At 54.0% G+C, this 16,379-nt stretch overlaps 2 protein-coding genes across 2 annotated transcripts in view; one reads left to right on the top strand and one right to left on the bottom strand.

Moving 5' to 3' along the window:
• DNAH1 (dynein axonemal heavy chain 1) overlaps window positions 1–16,379 on the top strand; it is a 105,292-nt gene that overhangs the window by 87,481 nt on the left and 1,432 nt on the right. The window contains exons 53-75 of the mRNA XM_041462546.1: window positions 238–348; window positions 1,384–1,569; window positions 6,318–6,509; window positions 6,964–7,131; window positions 7,407–7,598; window positions 8,016–8,147; window positions 8,363–8,488; window positions 8,927–9,046; window positions 9,841–9,990; window positions 10,395–10,555; window positions 10,673–10,898; window positions 10,985–11,180; window positions 11,368–11,519; window positions 11,995–12,195; window positions 12,592–12,732; window positions 13,171–13,329; window positions 13,764–13,895; window positions 14,081–14,251; window positions 14,671–14,850; window positions 14,923–15,099; window positions 15,280–15,450; window positions 15,650–15,780; window positions 16,119–16,263. Of these exons, the coding sequence (XP_041318480.1) occupies window positions 238–348; window positions 1,384–1,569; window positions 6,318–6,509; window positions 6,964–7,131; window positions 7,407–7,598; window positions 8,016–8,147; window positions 8,363–8,488; window positions 8,927–9,046; window positions 9,841–9,990; window positions 10,395–10,555; window positions 10,673–10,898; window positions 10,985–11,180; window positions 11,368–11,519; window positions 11,995–12,195; window positions 12,592–12,732; window positions 13,171–13,329; window positions 13,764–13,895; window positions 14,081–14,251; window positions 14,671–14,850; window positions 14,923–15,099; window positions 15,280–15,450; window positions 15,650–15,780; window positions 16,119–16,263 (3,720 nt within the window). The remainder of the gene's footprint in view (window positions 1–237; window positions 349–1,383; window positions 1,570–6,317; window positions 6,510–6,963; window positions 7,132–7,406; window positions 7,599–8,015; window positions 8,148–8,362; window positions 8,489–8,926; window positions 9,047–9,840; window positions 9,991–10,394; window positions 10,556–10,672; window positions 10,899–10,984; window positions 11,181–11,367; window positions 11,520–11,994; window positions 12,196–12,591; window positions 12,733–13,170; window positions 13,330–13,763; window positions 13,896–14,080; window positions 14,252–14,670; window positions 14,851–14,922; window positions 15,100–15,279; window positions 15,451–15,649; window positions 15,781–16,118; window positions 16,264–16,379) is intronic.
• On the bottom strand, window positions 2,142–5,847 carry LOC121350928 (HAUS augmin-like complex subunit 3). Its single transcript, XM_041462720.1, has 4 exons — window positions 4,573–5,847; window positions 4,001–4,440; window positions 3,146–3,362; window positions 2,142–2,747 (listed from the first exon to the last, which is right to left on the bottom strand). Exons 1-4 carry the CDS (start codon window positions 5,845–5,847, stop codon window positions 2,529–2,531), a joined length of 2,151 nt encoding a protein of 716 aa, XP_041318654.1. The 3' UTR covers window positions 2,142–2,528.

The raw sequence follows: 16,379 nt of genomic DNA, 5'->3' as shown, positions 1-16,379 counted from the left end.
TCTGCTGCTTCATTGCCACGAGCTTATGAAGTAATGCCTAACATGTGCAGGCAATATTAGCACTGCTGGTTATAAGCACACCACAGTGTCAGATTGTGTTTAAGCAGGAACCAGGGCAAGACCTGTGCTTTGCACAGCCCAGTGCTTGACAGGGAGCACCCTCCAGAGCAGCACAGCCCTTTCCCAGGGCTTTCCATGGCTGCTGCCCCTGCCCTTAACTCTGCTTTGCTCCCATAGCTCCTGCGAACGGCAGAGGATGTAGCGAAGATGCAGGAGGAGCTGGAGTCCTCCCGCCCTCTCCTGGCACAGGCGGCCAAGGACACCGAGGCAACCATCGAACAGATAAAGGTACCGCTGCTGGGCAGCCCTGCACTGTCTAACTCTGCTCAGACTGCAGGGGCCTGCCAGGGATTGTGCAAAATCCTGCTTGATCAGAGGTAAAAACGGCTCCGATTGGCACAGCAGATATTTGTGCAGAGCTGCAGTGACAGCACAGACTGCCTCCTGCTGGGGTCCTGCTCTGCTGCTGGTGAGCACCAGTTGTTGCAGAAGCAATGGCTCCCATGCCCCTGTCTGAAAGCACCACCCAGGGTCAGTCAGCCGAGCTCCCAGACCCTTGCAAGCACAGTCTAGCAACACTAACACAATCCTGAGGTGGCCTGAGCAGCTCTAAGCAAGACTCCTTGTTGAACAGGATCACTCCTCCACATCCCATCCCCAGGGAGCTGACCCAGCTGCAAACTACCCCCCAAACCTCAAGGACCATCACACAGTCACTCATGCCACTTCAGAAGAGGGAAGTGTTCTGTGTTGGCTGTCACTGCCTTCTCTCCTTGTGTTCCTCCCTGCCTGTCTCCTACTGTGGGGTGGCCACACTGGGACAGTGAACAGGGACACTAACATAATACAGCTCTGCATGCAGAGTGGAAAGACTCTGCAACCACCTCAATTCCCACACAGCAGATAAGGATTTGGCTATATTCCACATTATGCCTCCTGGTAGTGTTTTAACCCTTGGGGTATGCAGAAGTGGCAGCTTTAGAAACAAACCCCTCAGCATATCTTCCTATTCCCTCCATCTCCCTACAGATTTGCATCCCTATGCATCCTCTACTTGTGCCAATAGGAAAATGGGCAGAGCAGTTAATTCCTGCAAGACTAACATCATTTCAGGCACAGCCAGAGCTGGAGCTTGTGGATGGTTTATACAGGCTGACAAAAACCTTCTCCCAGTATGGTGCAGGAAGGGCATCCCCTGCAGCAGTTAGGTTCCTGAGGTCTGCTGGAAGAAGACACAAGCTGCCAGGACAGCTGTGATCCTTTCCTAGCAGTGCCAAGCCAAGCTCTGCCTCCAGCATGCTTCTGAGGCTGTCTCTGTTGCAGGTGGACACAGCTGTGGCTGAAGAGACAAGAAGTGCTGTGCAGGCTGAGGAGGCAAAGGCCAATGAGAAAGCTCAGACAGCCCAAGCCATTGCAGATGATGCTCAGAAGGACTTGGCTGAAGCCCTCCCAGCCCTGGATGCTGCTCTTGCCAGCCTGAAGAACCTCAACAGAAATGATGTTACAGAGGTAACTGTGTCAAGGGGGAGGGTGGCAGAGCTGGCTCTGGTCAAGGACAGCATCTCCTTGCAGCAATTCCCTTTCAATAGGCTTGCAATATCCCCAGCCTTTTCCTCCATCCATCCCCCCTGGGCTCACCCTGGGCAGCTTCTCACCTGGGAGCTTCTCACCTTCACTCCCTCAGATGGAAATTGAAGGGCACAAAGGCAGTGAGTGGCCCCTGGGTGTTTCTAGCATGTCCTGGAGAAGCTGCGGAGGAGGGCTCAGTCCACATACCTGTCCACAGGGGTAGGCAGCAGGTACAAGCAACCCCAGATACTGACTGTACAACACAGGGACAGAGCTGGCAGCACCCTGAACCTGCAGGCTCTTTTAAAAAGAGAACCACCACAGGCAGAGAAGAGGCAGCAGGCTGAATTCAAGGAATACTGGCTTGAAATAGGCTAGTGATAGAAAGAAGGGCGATTCTGAATCTGCAAGCATCACAGCCAAGACAGCACACTCAACAAGTACAGATTTCACCACACAGGGAGAGGCTTATTGCTCTGCAGTTGTAACAGACCTTTTTATTCTCCCAAAAACACACAAAACTTCTTTCCTCAGAAAGTGGGGAAAGACATAGACAGTGTTGGTCCACTTGCCCCCAGCACCTATCCTCTTGTAGAGCTGCCACAAGAAGTGTCTTGTCTGTCCAAGGCTTCCAATGCCACAAGATGCATCAATTTCTTACACATCATCTAAACCTGCCTCCAGAAACTCTGTATTTAAGGATTAAGCTCCTAGTTTCTTTTAAATCCAGCTGCCAGGTCATGACCCAAGTAACCTGTCACCAGAGCAGAGACCACCAGAGTTCTCTCCCAGTCCAGCATTAAGGACCCAGCCCAACCAAAAAAGAGGACACCACTACTGTGGCAGGGAGCAAGGATCCCTTTGACCTACTCCCTTCCATAGAGCAGCTCCCTCTGGGGTCACTTGGAGGAAGCTGCTGCCTGCTTCTCCAGCCCCTCCACCTCCTCTCTCAGCCGGGCCTCATTGCAGTAAAAATACACGTAAAGGCTGCGCTGTGCCTGCAGGATGGGGTTCTCCAGAGACCTGCGCTTCACCTCCAAGTCACTCAGGAGGTCTGCCAGCTTCTGGTAGAGGTCATCCTCCATGATGAGCAATTGCTGCATCAGCTCAGAGGTCTCCTAAGGGACAGAGCCCAAACTCATGTGAACATGGAGAAATAAGGGGATTTTCCTAATGCCTGTGGAAGAGCTCAGCCCCCCAGAAACAAACTACCCACCCAGCTCTGGCCTCCAAACCCTCCCAGTCCAAGGAGCAGAGGTGGCTTACTGGGACACCTTGGCTAAGGCACCCCAATCTCAACACTGAACAGCACATGTGAGACACAGAGAGAATCACCTTTGTCCCACAGCCAGCCGCTGCCTCACTGGAGGGTTTTTGGGACAAGGCAAGGATCGGGCCAAGCTCCCCTCCCTCTGTGGCTGAGGGGCAGTGAGGTGTCCCCCTGTACCCAGGGAGGATGGCAGAGGGCCCCCAGTGCTGAGCTGCTGCCACCCGGGGAGGGGGAGCGCTGCCTTACCGGCGGGGAGAGCTGCAGCTGGTTGGAGCTGCTGTACAGCTGGTGATAGAGCACTTCCATGGAGGACTCCAGGGCAGACACCTGGGGTGTAGGAGCTTCCAGCTGGGCTTCCAGTGCCCTCTTGTCCTGAACCAGCTGGGAGCACTTGGCTGCCAAGGCTGCATAGCTGTGGAAGGGCTGTTTCTTCTCATCTTTCCCCATCACCATGTCCCAGAGCCTGTGAGAGGGGACAGCCAACCAGAGCTGTGAGTGCAGCACCAGTACTGAGCAAGAACAGGGCTCTGAGGCTGTTGTGCACTGTAAGACAGGGATGCAAGCTGATGTGTGTCAGCAGTGAGAAGACAGCCACTCCTGGTGAGCATCCCATGTCCTGGAGCTCTAGGAAGGGTACCATAAAGAAGCAGGCTGGCTCAAGAGCCAGTGTGGGATTTCTCTTTGGCAGACAACAGCACCAGCTATTCCAAAACTGTGTGGGGAAGACTGAGAAGACCCAGTCAATGCATGACACCTAGTCAGAGAAAGGTTTTGCTCTAAGGATCTTGTGGTTTCTGGTGGCCCAGTGCCCCTTCTCCATGGCTGAGGACTTGCCTCTGCACTCTCTACCTTAATATTCTAGAAAAAACTTCTGTTCTCTGTACTCATTCCATTCTCCAAGCCCATACTTTGCTTCATCAGTCCAAGCCAGCCAGAAAGAAGCAGATCTGGGGAATTTCACACCACCACAGAGTCACAGTGGCTCTGCACCAGCAGAAGAGCACAGCTAGTCTATCTGGTAGCTTGGGTCTGCTGCCTGTCTCAGCCATTCCCATGCCACTGTCCCCCCACCTAGTTTGTTCTTCAAGCTTAGGCCCTTACCGTACAGCGGTGAGGTCTTTGGGGTCTATCCATTTGTGTGGATGACCCTTCTGGGAGGACCCGGCATCTCTGAAGTACATCTGCTGCTTCTGCAGCCTGGTCTGGGATTCCCTCGTGACCGTTTCAATCTTCTCCAGCCAAGCAGCCTTCTGTTCCAGCTCCTTTCTCTCCCGTTTCAGCTGGAGCTCCAGCAGGTCCAGGTGGCTGTGCTGGCTCAACAGACACGCAGCCACCTGCTCCTGCCTCCTGGCAGTGTTCTGGAGCCGGGCAATTTCCAGGCTGAAGAGCTTGTGCAGGATGGGCAGGCAGAGGCAGCGGGCCTCTGCCTGCAGCAGGGGCAGCAGCTGCTGTGTCAGAGCGTGGGTGATGTCGAAATGCAGGGCGTGAAGCTGCCTCTGCAGCATGGCATCCTGGCCCTGGAGCTCAGCCTCCACGGCCTGCTGTGCAGGGGACACAGACAGCCTGGTGACACGGCGCTGCCTGGCTCTGCCACCCCCTCCCAGCTTGTCAGCTGTGCTCCTGCGTTAAGCAGGACCACATAGGATGGTGGAGGGATGGGGGCACTGGCCTACCTGCTTATCCTCAAGAGCTTCCAGGGTCCTCTGGGCCCACTCCAGCGCAGCACGGGTGCCTTCCACTTTTGCTGCTGTGACTATAACCTCCCTCTGGGCACAGATATGTGCTGTCTCTATTCGGCCCAGCTCCTTCCAGAAGTTGTCTTGGTCCTCCAGCAGCTCATCTTCATCAGTCCCAAGACTGTTGGCGTTGATGTTTTCTTGTTTTGGCGTTGATGTTTTCTTGGAATCCCTTCTCTCTGTGACTTCCTGGCTGCCATCTCTCTCCTCACTCTCCATGCTCAACATGTCTTTCTCATTCCCTCCCTCCACTAGGAGCTCTGTCTTTGAGCCTTGGATCAATTTTCCCTGGCTTGCTGGTGCCACTCCACACAGTGTTTTTGTGCATTCTTGATAAGGAGCTCCTCTTCTTTCTTCTGGTATTTCACAGCATGAGTCCATTTGTGTCTCAGCCTCCAACCCTTCCTTCAGGCTGCTCTCTCCCTGTGCACTTGCTTCCCAAACATCTGCAGCATGAACACTCTCTGGTAGGACCTGGTGGATGAAGCTCTCAAATGCATCAGTGGCCTGTTGTTCTTGCTTCAGGTAAGGGGCAAGATCCATCTGGCACAGCAGTGTTGGCAGCTGGCCCATCCCCATGTTCTCAGGACACTCTGACACCTCCTTTGCAGCCTTGCTGACCTGGCTCAAGACAGCTCTGGTTTTGAACATCTTTACTTTCAAGTCCATATGAGCCACCCTCAACTCCTGCTTCACCACTTTCTCCTCCTCCTCCATATACTTCTGCTGCTGCTGCAGCTTGTTTGTCCAAGCCAACAGCTTCCTGTACCTCCAGAGCTGGAGGTCACGGTGGTGCTTCAGCTCCTGGAGCTCCTGCTGCAGGGCCTCTTGAGAGGGCCCCTCATCCACTATCGAGCTCGGGAGCCACAGGACCTGGCAGCACTTCTGCAGGGCTTCCTCCAAGGCATCACCTTCCAGGATGGGTTTGCCTGCAGCCAGCAGGGCCTCATAGGCCTCCACTTCAGCTGGGCTCAGCACGTTCTCCTCACCCACCATGCTGCAGAACCACTCGAGGAACTGCTTTGTCTCAGGGCAGTCAAAGAGACACTCAAAGTCCTTCTCACAGAGGGTGTCTGCATGGGGGTAGATCAGCCTCAGCTTTGCTATGAAGTCTGCTGCTCCATTGACAGTGTCCAGTGGGAAGGCCTGGGAATACCTCCAGCTGAACATGGCAAGGATGGTCAGCCCTAGAAGGGAAAAAGCAGGAGTCATCCTCAGAGGTCCTGACACCCACAGTCATCCCAATGGTGCTGCAGCAGCACTCCTAGGTGCCTGTTTGAGGGGAGACTCAAGCAGTCCCTCCACAAGTGCTGAAGACCAGCTCATTGCTGTGGTGGGGTACAAGACAAATGGGAGACCACAGAACAAGGGAGAAAGCCGGCCTGTGTCCCATTTCCATACAGCCTTCTCCCTAGGGCCATACAGATTTATCTCCTTTGCCAAGACATATTCAACCCATAGGCACACTTCTATTACAGTAGCAGAGCAGGCTTTTTCAGCCTACGTTTAGTTTGCTCCATGCCCTTTCTGATAACCAGCTTTCCCTTCAAATGCCTCTTGTCCTTCCTGCCTCTAAGTGTCCTGCCTCTGGTCCCAGTCTCCTCTGGCCCAGCTGAGGGAGGGATGAGCACCCCATCTCCCAGATAATCAGGTTAATCCCGTTTTCCATTTGGGCTTTGCAGGTACGAGCACTGCAGCGGCCTCCCCCTGGTGTGAAGATTGTGATTGAAGCTGTCTGCATTATGCATGGAAAAAAGCCCAAAAAGGTGGCAGGAGAAAAGATAGGCACCAAGGTGGATGATTACTGGGAGCCAGGCAGGGCCCTTCTCCAGGACCCAGTGCAGTTCCTGAACAGCCTGTATGATTATGATAAGGTAAGCAATGGCAGAAGGGAGCTGTGACTGGTGTTGCCTCACAGATATCCTTCTCACAGCAGTAACAAATTGAGCTCCTTGTGGGCAATACTCTTCAGGACCACCAAGGACAGGGGTGTATTTGGTCTGGAAGCCCTCACATGAGTTGGGTGCACTCTATTGCCTTGGGCAATGGGATCCAGACACACAAGTCTTCACATTCTGTCCCCCTGCTCTTTTGTGGGGAGGAGCTAGATAGAAGTGGTATGGGAAAGGATTTACCCAATCCCACAGTTGTGGCTCCCAGAACTCAACATGCAGTGATTTGATTCCTCTTGCTCCAGTGTGATGCCTTGACCATCCTGTCACGTCCTGGGGTGCTGCTGCCTCTGCAGGAAGCCCTTAAGAGATCAGTGATGAGCATGCTAGAGATCTGACTGAGGAGAGTCTCCTTCTCTCCCACTGCTCTCTGCAGGACAACATTCCAGACAGTGTGATCAAGGCCATCCAGCCCTACATTGACAATGATGAGTTTCAGCCAGCTGCCATCGCCAAGGTCTCCAAAGCCTGTACCTCCATCTGCCAGTGGGTGCGTGCCATGCACAAGTACCACTTTGTGGCCAAGGTCGTGGAGCCCAAGCGGGTAAGCAACTGTGTGACCCAGCTGCCTTTGGTGTTCAGGAACACCGTACTGGCAGCTCCCTTCTGCAGGAGGTGCTGGGAATCACTGCATTCTGCAGTTCAGACATAATGCCTTTGTCATCCTGGGATTGGAGTGACAGAGATATTGAGATATCAGTAGCTAGCACTTATCAGCAAGAGCTTTTATGGGAAACCAACTCTTGCTTCAAGATCTCTAGCTTTGGGGGAAGAGCCTGACCTCATACCCACTCACTGTTTCCTTGTGCATCTCCCCAGCAAGCCTTGCGGGAGGCAGAGGAGGACCTGCGTGCCACCCAAATGATCCTTGACGAAGCTAAGCAACGCCTGAAGGAGGTTGAAGATGGCATTGCCATGCTGCAAGCCAAGTACGAGGCCTGCAAAGCCAATAAGGAGGAGTTGGAGAGGAAGTGCGAGCAGTGTCTGGAGAGATTGGCCCGTGCTGACGTGGTAAGGGACAGTGCTAGCTTCTGTCTGCTTATATGAGGGAACTCAATTCCAGATCAAGCAGCACAGTGATGAAAACATCCATGTGCCTGCAGCTGATGACAATCCTAGGCTGAAGCTACCTGGCCTGGTCTCAGCAGCTCAACAGGACTGGAAAGCTAAGCTAGCCAGGCACTGATGTAAAAAGCTGCTGTCCTCCTGAGCACAGCTTCCTCAGTTAACAATGGGTCTCCAGGACATCTGAGAGCAGCCCTGTAATCCAGGATTGAGTGCTTAAAGCCAAACAGAATTCAGAATATGTCAGGGGCCACCCCAATCTCTGGTCACCAAAGTCACGTGCAGTATTACCCAGAGAGCAGCAGGTCCAGGACACAAGGTTAGACCTCACAGCAGCTCTCACGTGCGCATCTTATCCCACAGCTCATCAACAGCTTGGCTGATGAGAAGGTGCGCTGGCAGGACACTGTGGAAAGCCTGGATGACAAAATCAACAACAGCTCTGGGGACGTGCTGGTTGCAGCTGGCTTTGTGGCTTACCTGGGCCCTTTCACAGTAAGTGTGCAGTGGTCAGCACTCTACTTGCAGCTCTGCTGTCCTGGCCAGGGAGAAAGGAATAGGACACAATGGTGTGAGATCCCTCCAGGATCTCTCTCCACTTGTGCAAGAGGCTGCACAGGGCCCATTTAAATGGGAACGGGAGGGTTTAGATACTCACAACAGACTAGCTGCAACTTAAAGAAAAGCTGCGATGCTGTTTCTCATGGCAGGGAGACTACCGTGCAGCACTGACCACGGAGTGGATGGAGGAGCTGGCCAAAAATGACATTCCCCACAGTGAGGATGCAAGCCTCATCAACACCCTTGGAGACCCCGTGGAAATCCGCTCCTGGCAGGCAAGTTTCAAAAAAACCCAAACCAAACAATACTTGAGGAAGAAGGGGCCTCAGGTGAAGACTAAAACAGTTAGCTCAGCACTCACCAGAACCCCTGGACCAAAGGGGCAGGCCCCCACCCCAAGCAGCTGGATAAAGGCCACACTGTAGAACTGGAATTCCTGCCAGGCCTGGGCAGCAGCACAAAGGACACCAGCCTTGACCTGTAAGCCTTGTCCTTTACCAACACCAGGCCCAGAGCCAAGCTCTGGCCATAGCCTGCCCAAGCCCGACCCCACAGCACAGCCCCATCCCAGGGCTTGGCTGCTGGCAGAGGTACCTTCACCACCACCCCCTGTCCACCCACTGGGAGCTCTCAGGGGCCAGGGCAGCAAGGGCTTCTCTCTGGTCACCTATATGCACTACCAGGTGTCCCAACAACTTTTTCTACCCTGTTAGGTTGCTGGTTTACCCAACGATGCCCTGTCTGTGGAGAACGGGGTAATAACCCGATTCTCCCTGCGCTGGAATCACTACATAGACCCACAAGGACAAGCAAACAAGTGGATCAAGAATCTGGTAAGAGCTGTGAGGAGGAAAGCCAGATCTGCCAGGATAGGGGAAACAGCTTTCTGTCAGAGCTGTGCAGAGCAACCTCAGGCTTGGGGCTCTAGAGCTGCAAAGCCCCATGCTCTGCCAGCCCAGCCTAAGCAGCACCAGACAGTCTCCACATCCACCTTCACCCCAGGTGGATTTCCCTTCTCAGGGAAAGCAGCACAGGGCAGGAAGAACCCTCATGTAAACGAGCAAGACAGCAAGCAAATCACATTCCCACTCTGATGGGTGTCCGCTAACGTTCTGGGAGCCTTCACCTCACAAAACAACACCAACATCTCCCATAATGGTTTTCAGGTTTCAAGCACAGAGGGATCAGGGTGTCATTACCTGGCTGCTGAGTGCATTCCCTACTGCCAAAGTGCTGAAAACACTGACCACCACCTTTGAAGGATCAGGCAGGAGGCTGAGGCAGCTGCTCCTGCTTTGCTCCCTGAGAGCTTTTCCCACCCACCTGCTCTCACTTTGTAGGTTCTGCCCTGAATTAGCAGTGTGGGGCTCCAGAGGGGTATGCCTCTGTGGAGGAGATTGTCCCTATTTACCCCCTCTTTTCTGCTACCTCATTGAGCTGTCTCTAGTGCCTGCTGATATGGGATAAACTTGCCAAAATAGCCAAAGCCTAGCAGAGCAAGAAAATATATTATTTCTGCTGCCCCAGGCAGCTAAGTCAGGCCAGCGAGAGGTGTATTGTGCACCAGAGCTGGATATGAAGGTGGCAGGACACCACAGAAACCCTGCCCTCCCCTGCTGCCTTTTAGGAGAGGGAAAACAGCCTGGAGGTGGCCAAGCTGAGTGACCGGGACTTCCTCTCCACTCTGGAAAACACCATTAGCTTTGGGAAGCCCTTCCTGCTGGAGAATGTCGGCGAGGAGCTGGATCCAGTCCTTGAGCCTGTGCTGCTGAAAGAGGTCTGGTGTCTCCCCTTGGCATGGAGGGCAGTGGGTACCTGGCTGAGCTGTAAGGGGCCAGCTGGCCAGGGTGCCATGGCGTGGGGTGCATTTGTAGGTCTCCATGGGCAGGCAGAACTCACATGGATGAGTGAGTCCCATGCTTTGGCCAGGGCTCCAGCACCCTGACAGCCTCCTGCACACACTGGTCTTCTGCCAGCAGGCATCTCTGTCTGGGAGGCAGGGCCATGAAACACAACTGCTGTCTTCACTTCAGACACTTTAGTTCCACAGGGAAGCTTGGAGCTCCTCTGTCCTGAGAGCCTTCTGACTCTCCTGACTGCAGAGCCCAGTGCAGAGCAGGATGCCTTCCCTCACAAAAGGAGCCATCCCAACCTTCCTGTATTTGTCCTTCTCTGGTGCAGACCTTCAAACAGCAAGGCAGCACCGTGCTGAAGCTGGGGGATACAGTGATCCCCTACCATGACGATTTCAAGATGTACATCACCACCAAGCTGCCCAACCCTCACTACAGCCCTGAGGTCTCCACAAAGCTCACCCTCATCAACTTCACCCTCTCACCCAGGTACCTGCTTTTACCCCATTAGTTGCCCATGCTGCTCAGCCTCATCCTGCAGTCCTCAGACCTTTGGGCATGTTGCCCCCTCACCTGCCATCCTCACTTCCATGGCTTTTGTTGTAGTGGCTTGGAAGACCAACTGTTGGGAGAAGTGGTGGCTGCAGAGCGGCCTGACTTAGAAGAAGATAGAAACCAGCTAATTGTTAGCAATGCCCAGATGCGTCAGGAGCTAAAGGTGATAGAAGACCAGATCCTGTATCGGCTCAGCACTTCCGAAGGAAACCCTGTAGATGACTTGGAGCTCATCAAAGTGTTGGAGGCATCCAAGCTGAAGGCAGGAGAGATCCAGGTCAGAAGTGAGAGGTGCTGTCCCCCCTGCAGCTGTGCATCCCCTGCCAGCACTCCACTAACCATGACATTGCTTTTGTGCTCCAGGCCAAGGTGGCGGTGGCAGAGCAGACAGAGAAGGACATCAACATCACCCGCATGCAGTATGTGCCTGTGGCTGTCCGCTCGCAGATCCTCTACTTCTGTGTCTCAGACCTGTCCAACGTGGACCCCATGTACCAGTATTCACTCGAGTGGTTCCTCAACATCTTCCTCTTGGGGATCCGTAACTCTGAGAAAGCAGGTGCCTGCCCAGAGCAATCCTCTCCTCTCCTCTCCTCTCCTCTCCTCAGCCCGCATCTGCACCCAGTCTGCATGTGAGAGCAGCATCTGTCCTTCCCACGCAGGGTGTGGGTGTGTCTCTGTGACCAGCAACCCTCCACATCCCCATGGCACCTGCCATCCTTGTCTGGTTGTTGCCTTTTTTTCAGAGGAGGTGACGCAGCGGGTGGAGAACATCAACAACTACATCACCTTCAGTCTCTACTGCAACGTGTGCCGCAGCCTCTTCGAGAAGCACAAGCTCATGTTTGCCTTCCTGGTCAGCGTCCGCATCCTGATGAATGAGGGGAAGATCGATATGGTGAGCAAGTCACCTCAGTCCTGGAGGGGATCCCATCAGGGCAGCTCAAGCACAGCCTCTTCAGCCCCTAGAACTGTGTGCTGAGTGGAAATGGAGCCTTGATCCCTGGGGTTAGCAACAGGCTTGGCAGCCTGCTGGACAAACACAGGGTCTCTGTCTTTAGTCAGCTTTCAAACTGTTCTCTGTGTCTACATGCAAAGCTGCCTGAATCCCCTGCAGCTTTTGCCAGTTTGCTGCCAGACTGCTGCAAAGGTTAATGAGTTCAGAGGGAGCAGGCAGGGGTTAGCAGAGTGGCAGCTGAGCAGTCGCTATGTTGATCTCACCAGACCCTCCAGCTCAGCTACTCCTTGACACACACACCTGGCAGGAGAGCAGCCAGAAGGATACTACAGGATTTTAATGGGATATGGCACCCTGTGCCGTGGGCTCAGGTGGGTAGGCTATTATCCATGACCAAATCCTATCCTGCTCCCAGGATGAGTGGCGGTACCTGCTGTCAGGAGGGGCCATAAAGGAGATGAAGGACAACCCAGCTCCAGCCTGGCTGAACGAGAGAGCGTGGGGGGACATCCTGGCCTTGAGCAGCTTGGAGAATTTCTCTGGCTTTGACAACGATTTTGCAGACAGCCTTGAAGGGTTCAGGACCATTTTTGACAGCCAGAGCCCTCACAGGCAAGTGTCCCCTGCTTTCTCAGCTTAGGTCTACTGCACATGACATCACTGGGAGAGCAAGAGGAGCTGATACAGCCACAGTGCCAGCTCTGCTCCCAGTGCAGTGCCATGCAAGGGAAAGGATGAGGCACTGCCTTGCCTCCTCAGGGGAGACCATTGCCTGAGGCAGAGCCTTATCCCAATGCCTTATTCCAGCAGCATTTGTTGCTTCCCCAGTGGAAGCAATTCTGGCTTGCCTGCTGATGGTTTCAAAGCTACAGACAGCAACCTCAGCCAAGAGACTGGAAGGTCCTTGTCCCTTATGAGGCCCCAATGGCTGCTGCAGACAATTTGGGTACTTCTTGTGGAGTGTGGGATCTGGCACATCCCCCCAAAATGCGCCTAATTGCTTTGCAGAGAGCCTTTGCCTGGGAAGTGGGAAGATGAGCTTGATGCCTTCCAGAAGCTGCTGGTTCTGCGGTGTCTGCGTGGAGACAAGGTCACCAACGCCATGCAGGACTTTGTGGTGCGGAACCTGGATCAGCGCTTCATCGAGCCACAGGTAACCCGCCAAGAGCAGGTGCTGGTGGGGACAGGAGTGGGACAGAAGGCCTCAGGCTTGTGATAAACAGGCCACCAATTGCAGTGAGGGTGTTTGTGCCCCTCTACTGCCACAGTGTTCCTCCCACAGCTGGGGAAATACCTATGTCTGGGATGAGGGATAGCCTTTCTAATGCCCAGCAGTTAAACCACACTAGGAGGGGCAGATACTGCAGGTGTACAAGGGAGGGGTTTGAATGGCAAATGGGAAAGCGGTTCATGGCCTGACCGTAATGCAGCCAGAGGAGAGCTGTACGTGGTTCTCACTGATGATGTTCCTGGCCTTGGCACCCAAGAGGACACTGGAGCCTTGGAGCAGAGCTGGAGGCCAGGAAGGTTGAGGAGGTGCTGAGGTGTGTTCCACTACAGCCTCTCCCCTCTAACCAACTCTCTATTGCAGACCACAGACCTCTCGGTCGTGTTTAAGGAGTCCACTGCCACCACCCCCCTGGTGTTCGTGCTGTCCCCAGGCACTGACCCCGCTGCTGACCTCTACAAGTTTGCTGAAGAAATGAAGTTCACACAAAAGCTCTCTGCCATTTCCCTGGGCCAAGGACAGGTAAGCTGTCAGTGCATACCTGGAACAGCAGTGTCCTGGCACTCGTATCAACCTCACCAAAGCTCCAAGGTCAAACACTTGCAGCACTATGAAAATATCCTCCTGCCCCAGGGCCCTTACTCACCAACCTTCTGTTCTACCTCCTTGGGGTGGGAGCTGCAGCAGCTCCTACTACAGTGCCTTCTAACTTCCCAAATCCATCTGCAGTTCTTCTGTTCCCTTCAGCCTCCCTCACAGGCTTGTAAAAGCTGTAAAAAAACATTGCTGTGCCATCAAACAGCAAAGATCCAGCTGAGCCATGGGGGCAAAGCCAGGCCATAGCTCTGGACAGAGGTTCTTCCAGCCAGCTGCAGGGAGCTGCCTCCCTGTCGTGCTCAGCAGAACACAGCGTGCCATGGGAAGGGTCTCTGAGCTCTCCCCTTCTGCCTCTGCAGGGCCCCCGTGCTGAAGCCATGTTGAACACTGCCATGGAGCAGGGCAACTGGGTCTTCTTCCAGAACTGCCACCTGGCCCCCAGCTGGATGCCCTCACTGGAGAGACTCATCGAGGCCATTGACCCCAGCAAGGTGAGATGTTTCACTGAGCAGGTGCCCGCTCTGAGGATAACAGGCAGGAGGCTGGAGCTGGGAGGAGCCCAGCTCTAGTTCAGACCCATCCATAGGCACCTTATAGAACCAGAGGGTCAGTGCAGGAGCAGCTGCAGGGGCTGTGCCTGCACCCTCTGAGCACTTGCTGCCTTCTGGACCTCCAGGTGCATCCAGACTTCCGCCTCTGGCTCACCAGTCTACCAAGCAACCACTTCCCTGTGTCCATTCTCCAGAATGGCTCCAAGATGACCATCGAGCCCCCACGTGGGGTCAAAGCCAACCTGCTCAAGTCCTACATTAGTTTCAATGATGACTTCTTGAATTCTTGCTCCAAGGTAAGACCCAGATTGTGCTTTGGCTTGCTGTCCCCATTCTGTGCCTGCTCCAATGTATGCTTTCCACCTGGATGTTGCTCCTCTCCAGGCATAGATCTTCCTCCCCATTAGAGAATTCATCTGCTAAAGGAGGTGTTTCTCATAAACTCACATCGGTGAAGAGCCACTTGGAAGTTTTACTTTGAGACACAGAAGCAACAGTATTTCAGAGGCCTGGCATAAGGCACTTGCAGCTCTCTTTAAGCAAGGAGTGAGCCATGGCCTTCCCCAGCACAGCAACACTGACTGAGGTTTCCCCCTCTCCAAGCTCCAGCTGACACTCTTGAGCTGGCACATTTGCTCTGCCAGGTCCCAGCGGGACCTGACTCCCTCCAAGGACATCTCCTCCCAAGCTGAGCAACTCTCCCTGTTTCCCACAGGTCACAGAGTTTAAATCCTTGTTGCTGTCTCTCTGCTTCTTCCATGGGAACATGCTGGAGAGGAGAAAGTTTGGGCCTCTGGGGTTCAATATCCCCTATGAGTTCACAGACGGAGACCTCCGCATCTGCATCAGTCAGCTGCAAATGTTCTTGAACGAATATGCAGAAATTCCCTACAAGGTGAGAGCTGCCCCTCCTGTGAGGGAACAGGCTCATGATGCAGACATGGATCCATGGTGGGGTCTCTTGCAGGTTCTGAAATACACAGCTGGGGAGATCAACTACGGTGGCCGCGTAACCGACGACTGGGACCGGCGCTGCATCATGAGCATTTTGGAAGACTTCTACAAACCTGAGGTTTTAAGTCCTGACTTTGCCTATTCCGAATCAGGTATCTACAAGCAGATCAGTACCTCTTCTGACCTCAATGTAAGTACTCAAGTCACAAATTGCAGCTCATAGATCCAGGGGGATTGTCACGGTGCAAAGGGGATTTCTCCTCTCCGAAACCCATTGCATTTTCAGGTCCCTGGGGGAATATAAGTTTGTAAGAACCTAGGGATTTTCAGCTGGTCTTGGTCTCAAAAGTCTGTGTGGATTCCTCTCCAGGGCTACCTCCAATATGTCAAGGGCCTGCCTCTCAACGACAGCCCGGAGCTCTTTGGTTTACATGACAATGCCGATATCACCTTCGCTCAGAACGAGACCTTTGCACTGCTGGGGGCCCTTTCACAGCTGCAGCCCAAGACCATCACACTGGGAGGCCGCAGCAGGGAAGAGGTGGGTGCCCCAGTCCTGACAGTGCTCTGGCAGCCAGTGCCCAGTGTGGGCAGTGACCACAAGCACCAGCTCTCAGTAGGTGCCACCCTGCCTGCTGGGTGCCAGCGATGGCACTGCCATGCTGGCATTAGCTCTCCCTCTTCTCAGCAGCCATGGGGCTGGATTAGAAGGATTCTGCCACTTGCTGCTTTCCTTCCAGATTGTGGAGGAGACCTCCAAGGACATCCTGGCAAAGCTGCCTGACCCCATGAATTTGCAGGAAGTGATCCAGAAATACCCGCTGCTCTATGAAGAATCCATGAACACAGTGCTGGTGCAGGAGGTGATCAGGTAAAACTCCTGTGGGATCACATCCTAGGGAACAGCAGAGATGTGCAGGCCCCTGCTGCCACCCCCCTTTGGGGACCCTCAGTACTGAGCACAACAGTAGGCAGTCACACTAACAACTGTGTTGTCCCAGCCAGGACCTTTGGCTGATTCTGTCTCCATCTGTAACAGTCAGCAGTTTAGGGCTGGAGGAGCAGCTGTGATACCCTGTTGAAGAGGATTGGGGCTGGGAGTTACATGGAGGAGCTTCACTTGTGTATAAAGATCCACACCCCCTCTGGGAAGGCAAGTGATAAACCACTGCATGGAGTCACTCTGCTCCCTCTGCCCTTTCTCTGTAGGTACAACAAGCTCTTGGAGGAGGTTGCCTTAAGTCTGAAGGATTTGCTGAAAGCTCTCAAGGGCCTGGTCGTGATGTCCTCTCGGCTGGAGCTGATGGCCAGCAGTTTGTACAACAACACTGTTCCTGAAATATGGAATGCCAAGGTATGTGCCTCAGCCAGCCCAGCTGCCTGCCAGAGCTCACCCAAACCAGAGGAATGGGTTATCAGCTGCTGCTGGACTGGGCTGTCGCCCATGGAGCTGGCTCTTGGTCCCCTGGC

The sequence above is a fragment of the Pyrgilauda ruficollis genome, unplaced genomic scaffold (assembly GCF_017590135.1).
Source record: "Pyrgilauda ruficollis isolate IOZ18807 unplaced genomic scaffold, ASM1759013v1 scaffold10, whole genome shotgun sequence".
Lineage (NCBI taxonomy): Eukaryota > Metazoa > Chordata > Aves > Passeriformes > Passeridae > Pyrgilauda > Pyrgilauda ruficollis.
Note: the sequence above shows the minus strand (reverse complement) of the source record. Positions and strands in the feature narration are given on the sequence as shown.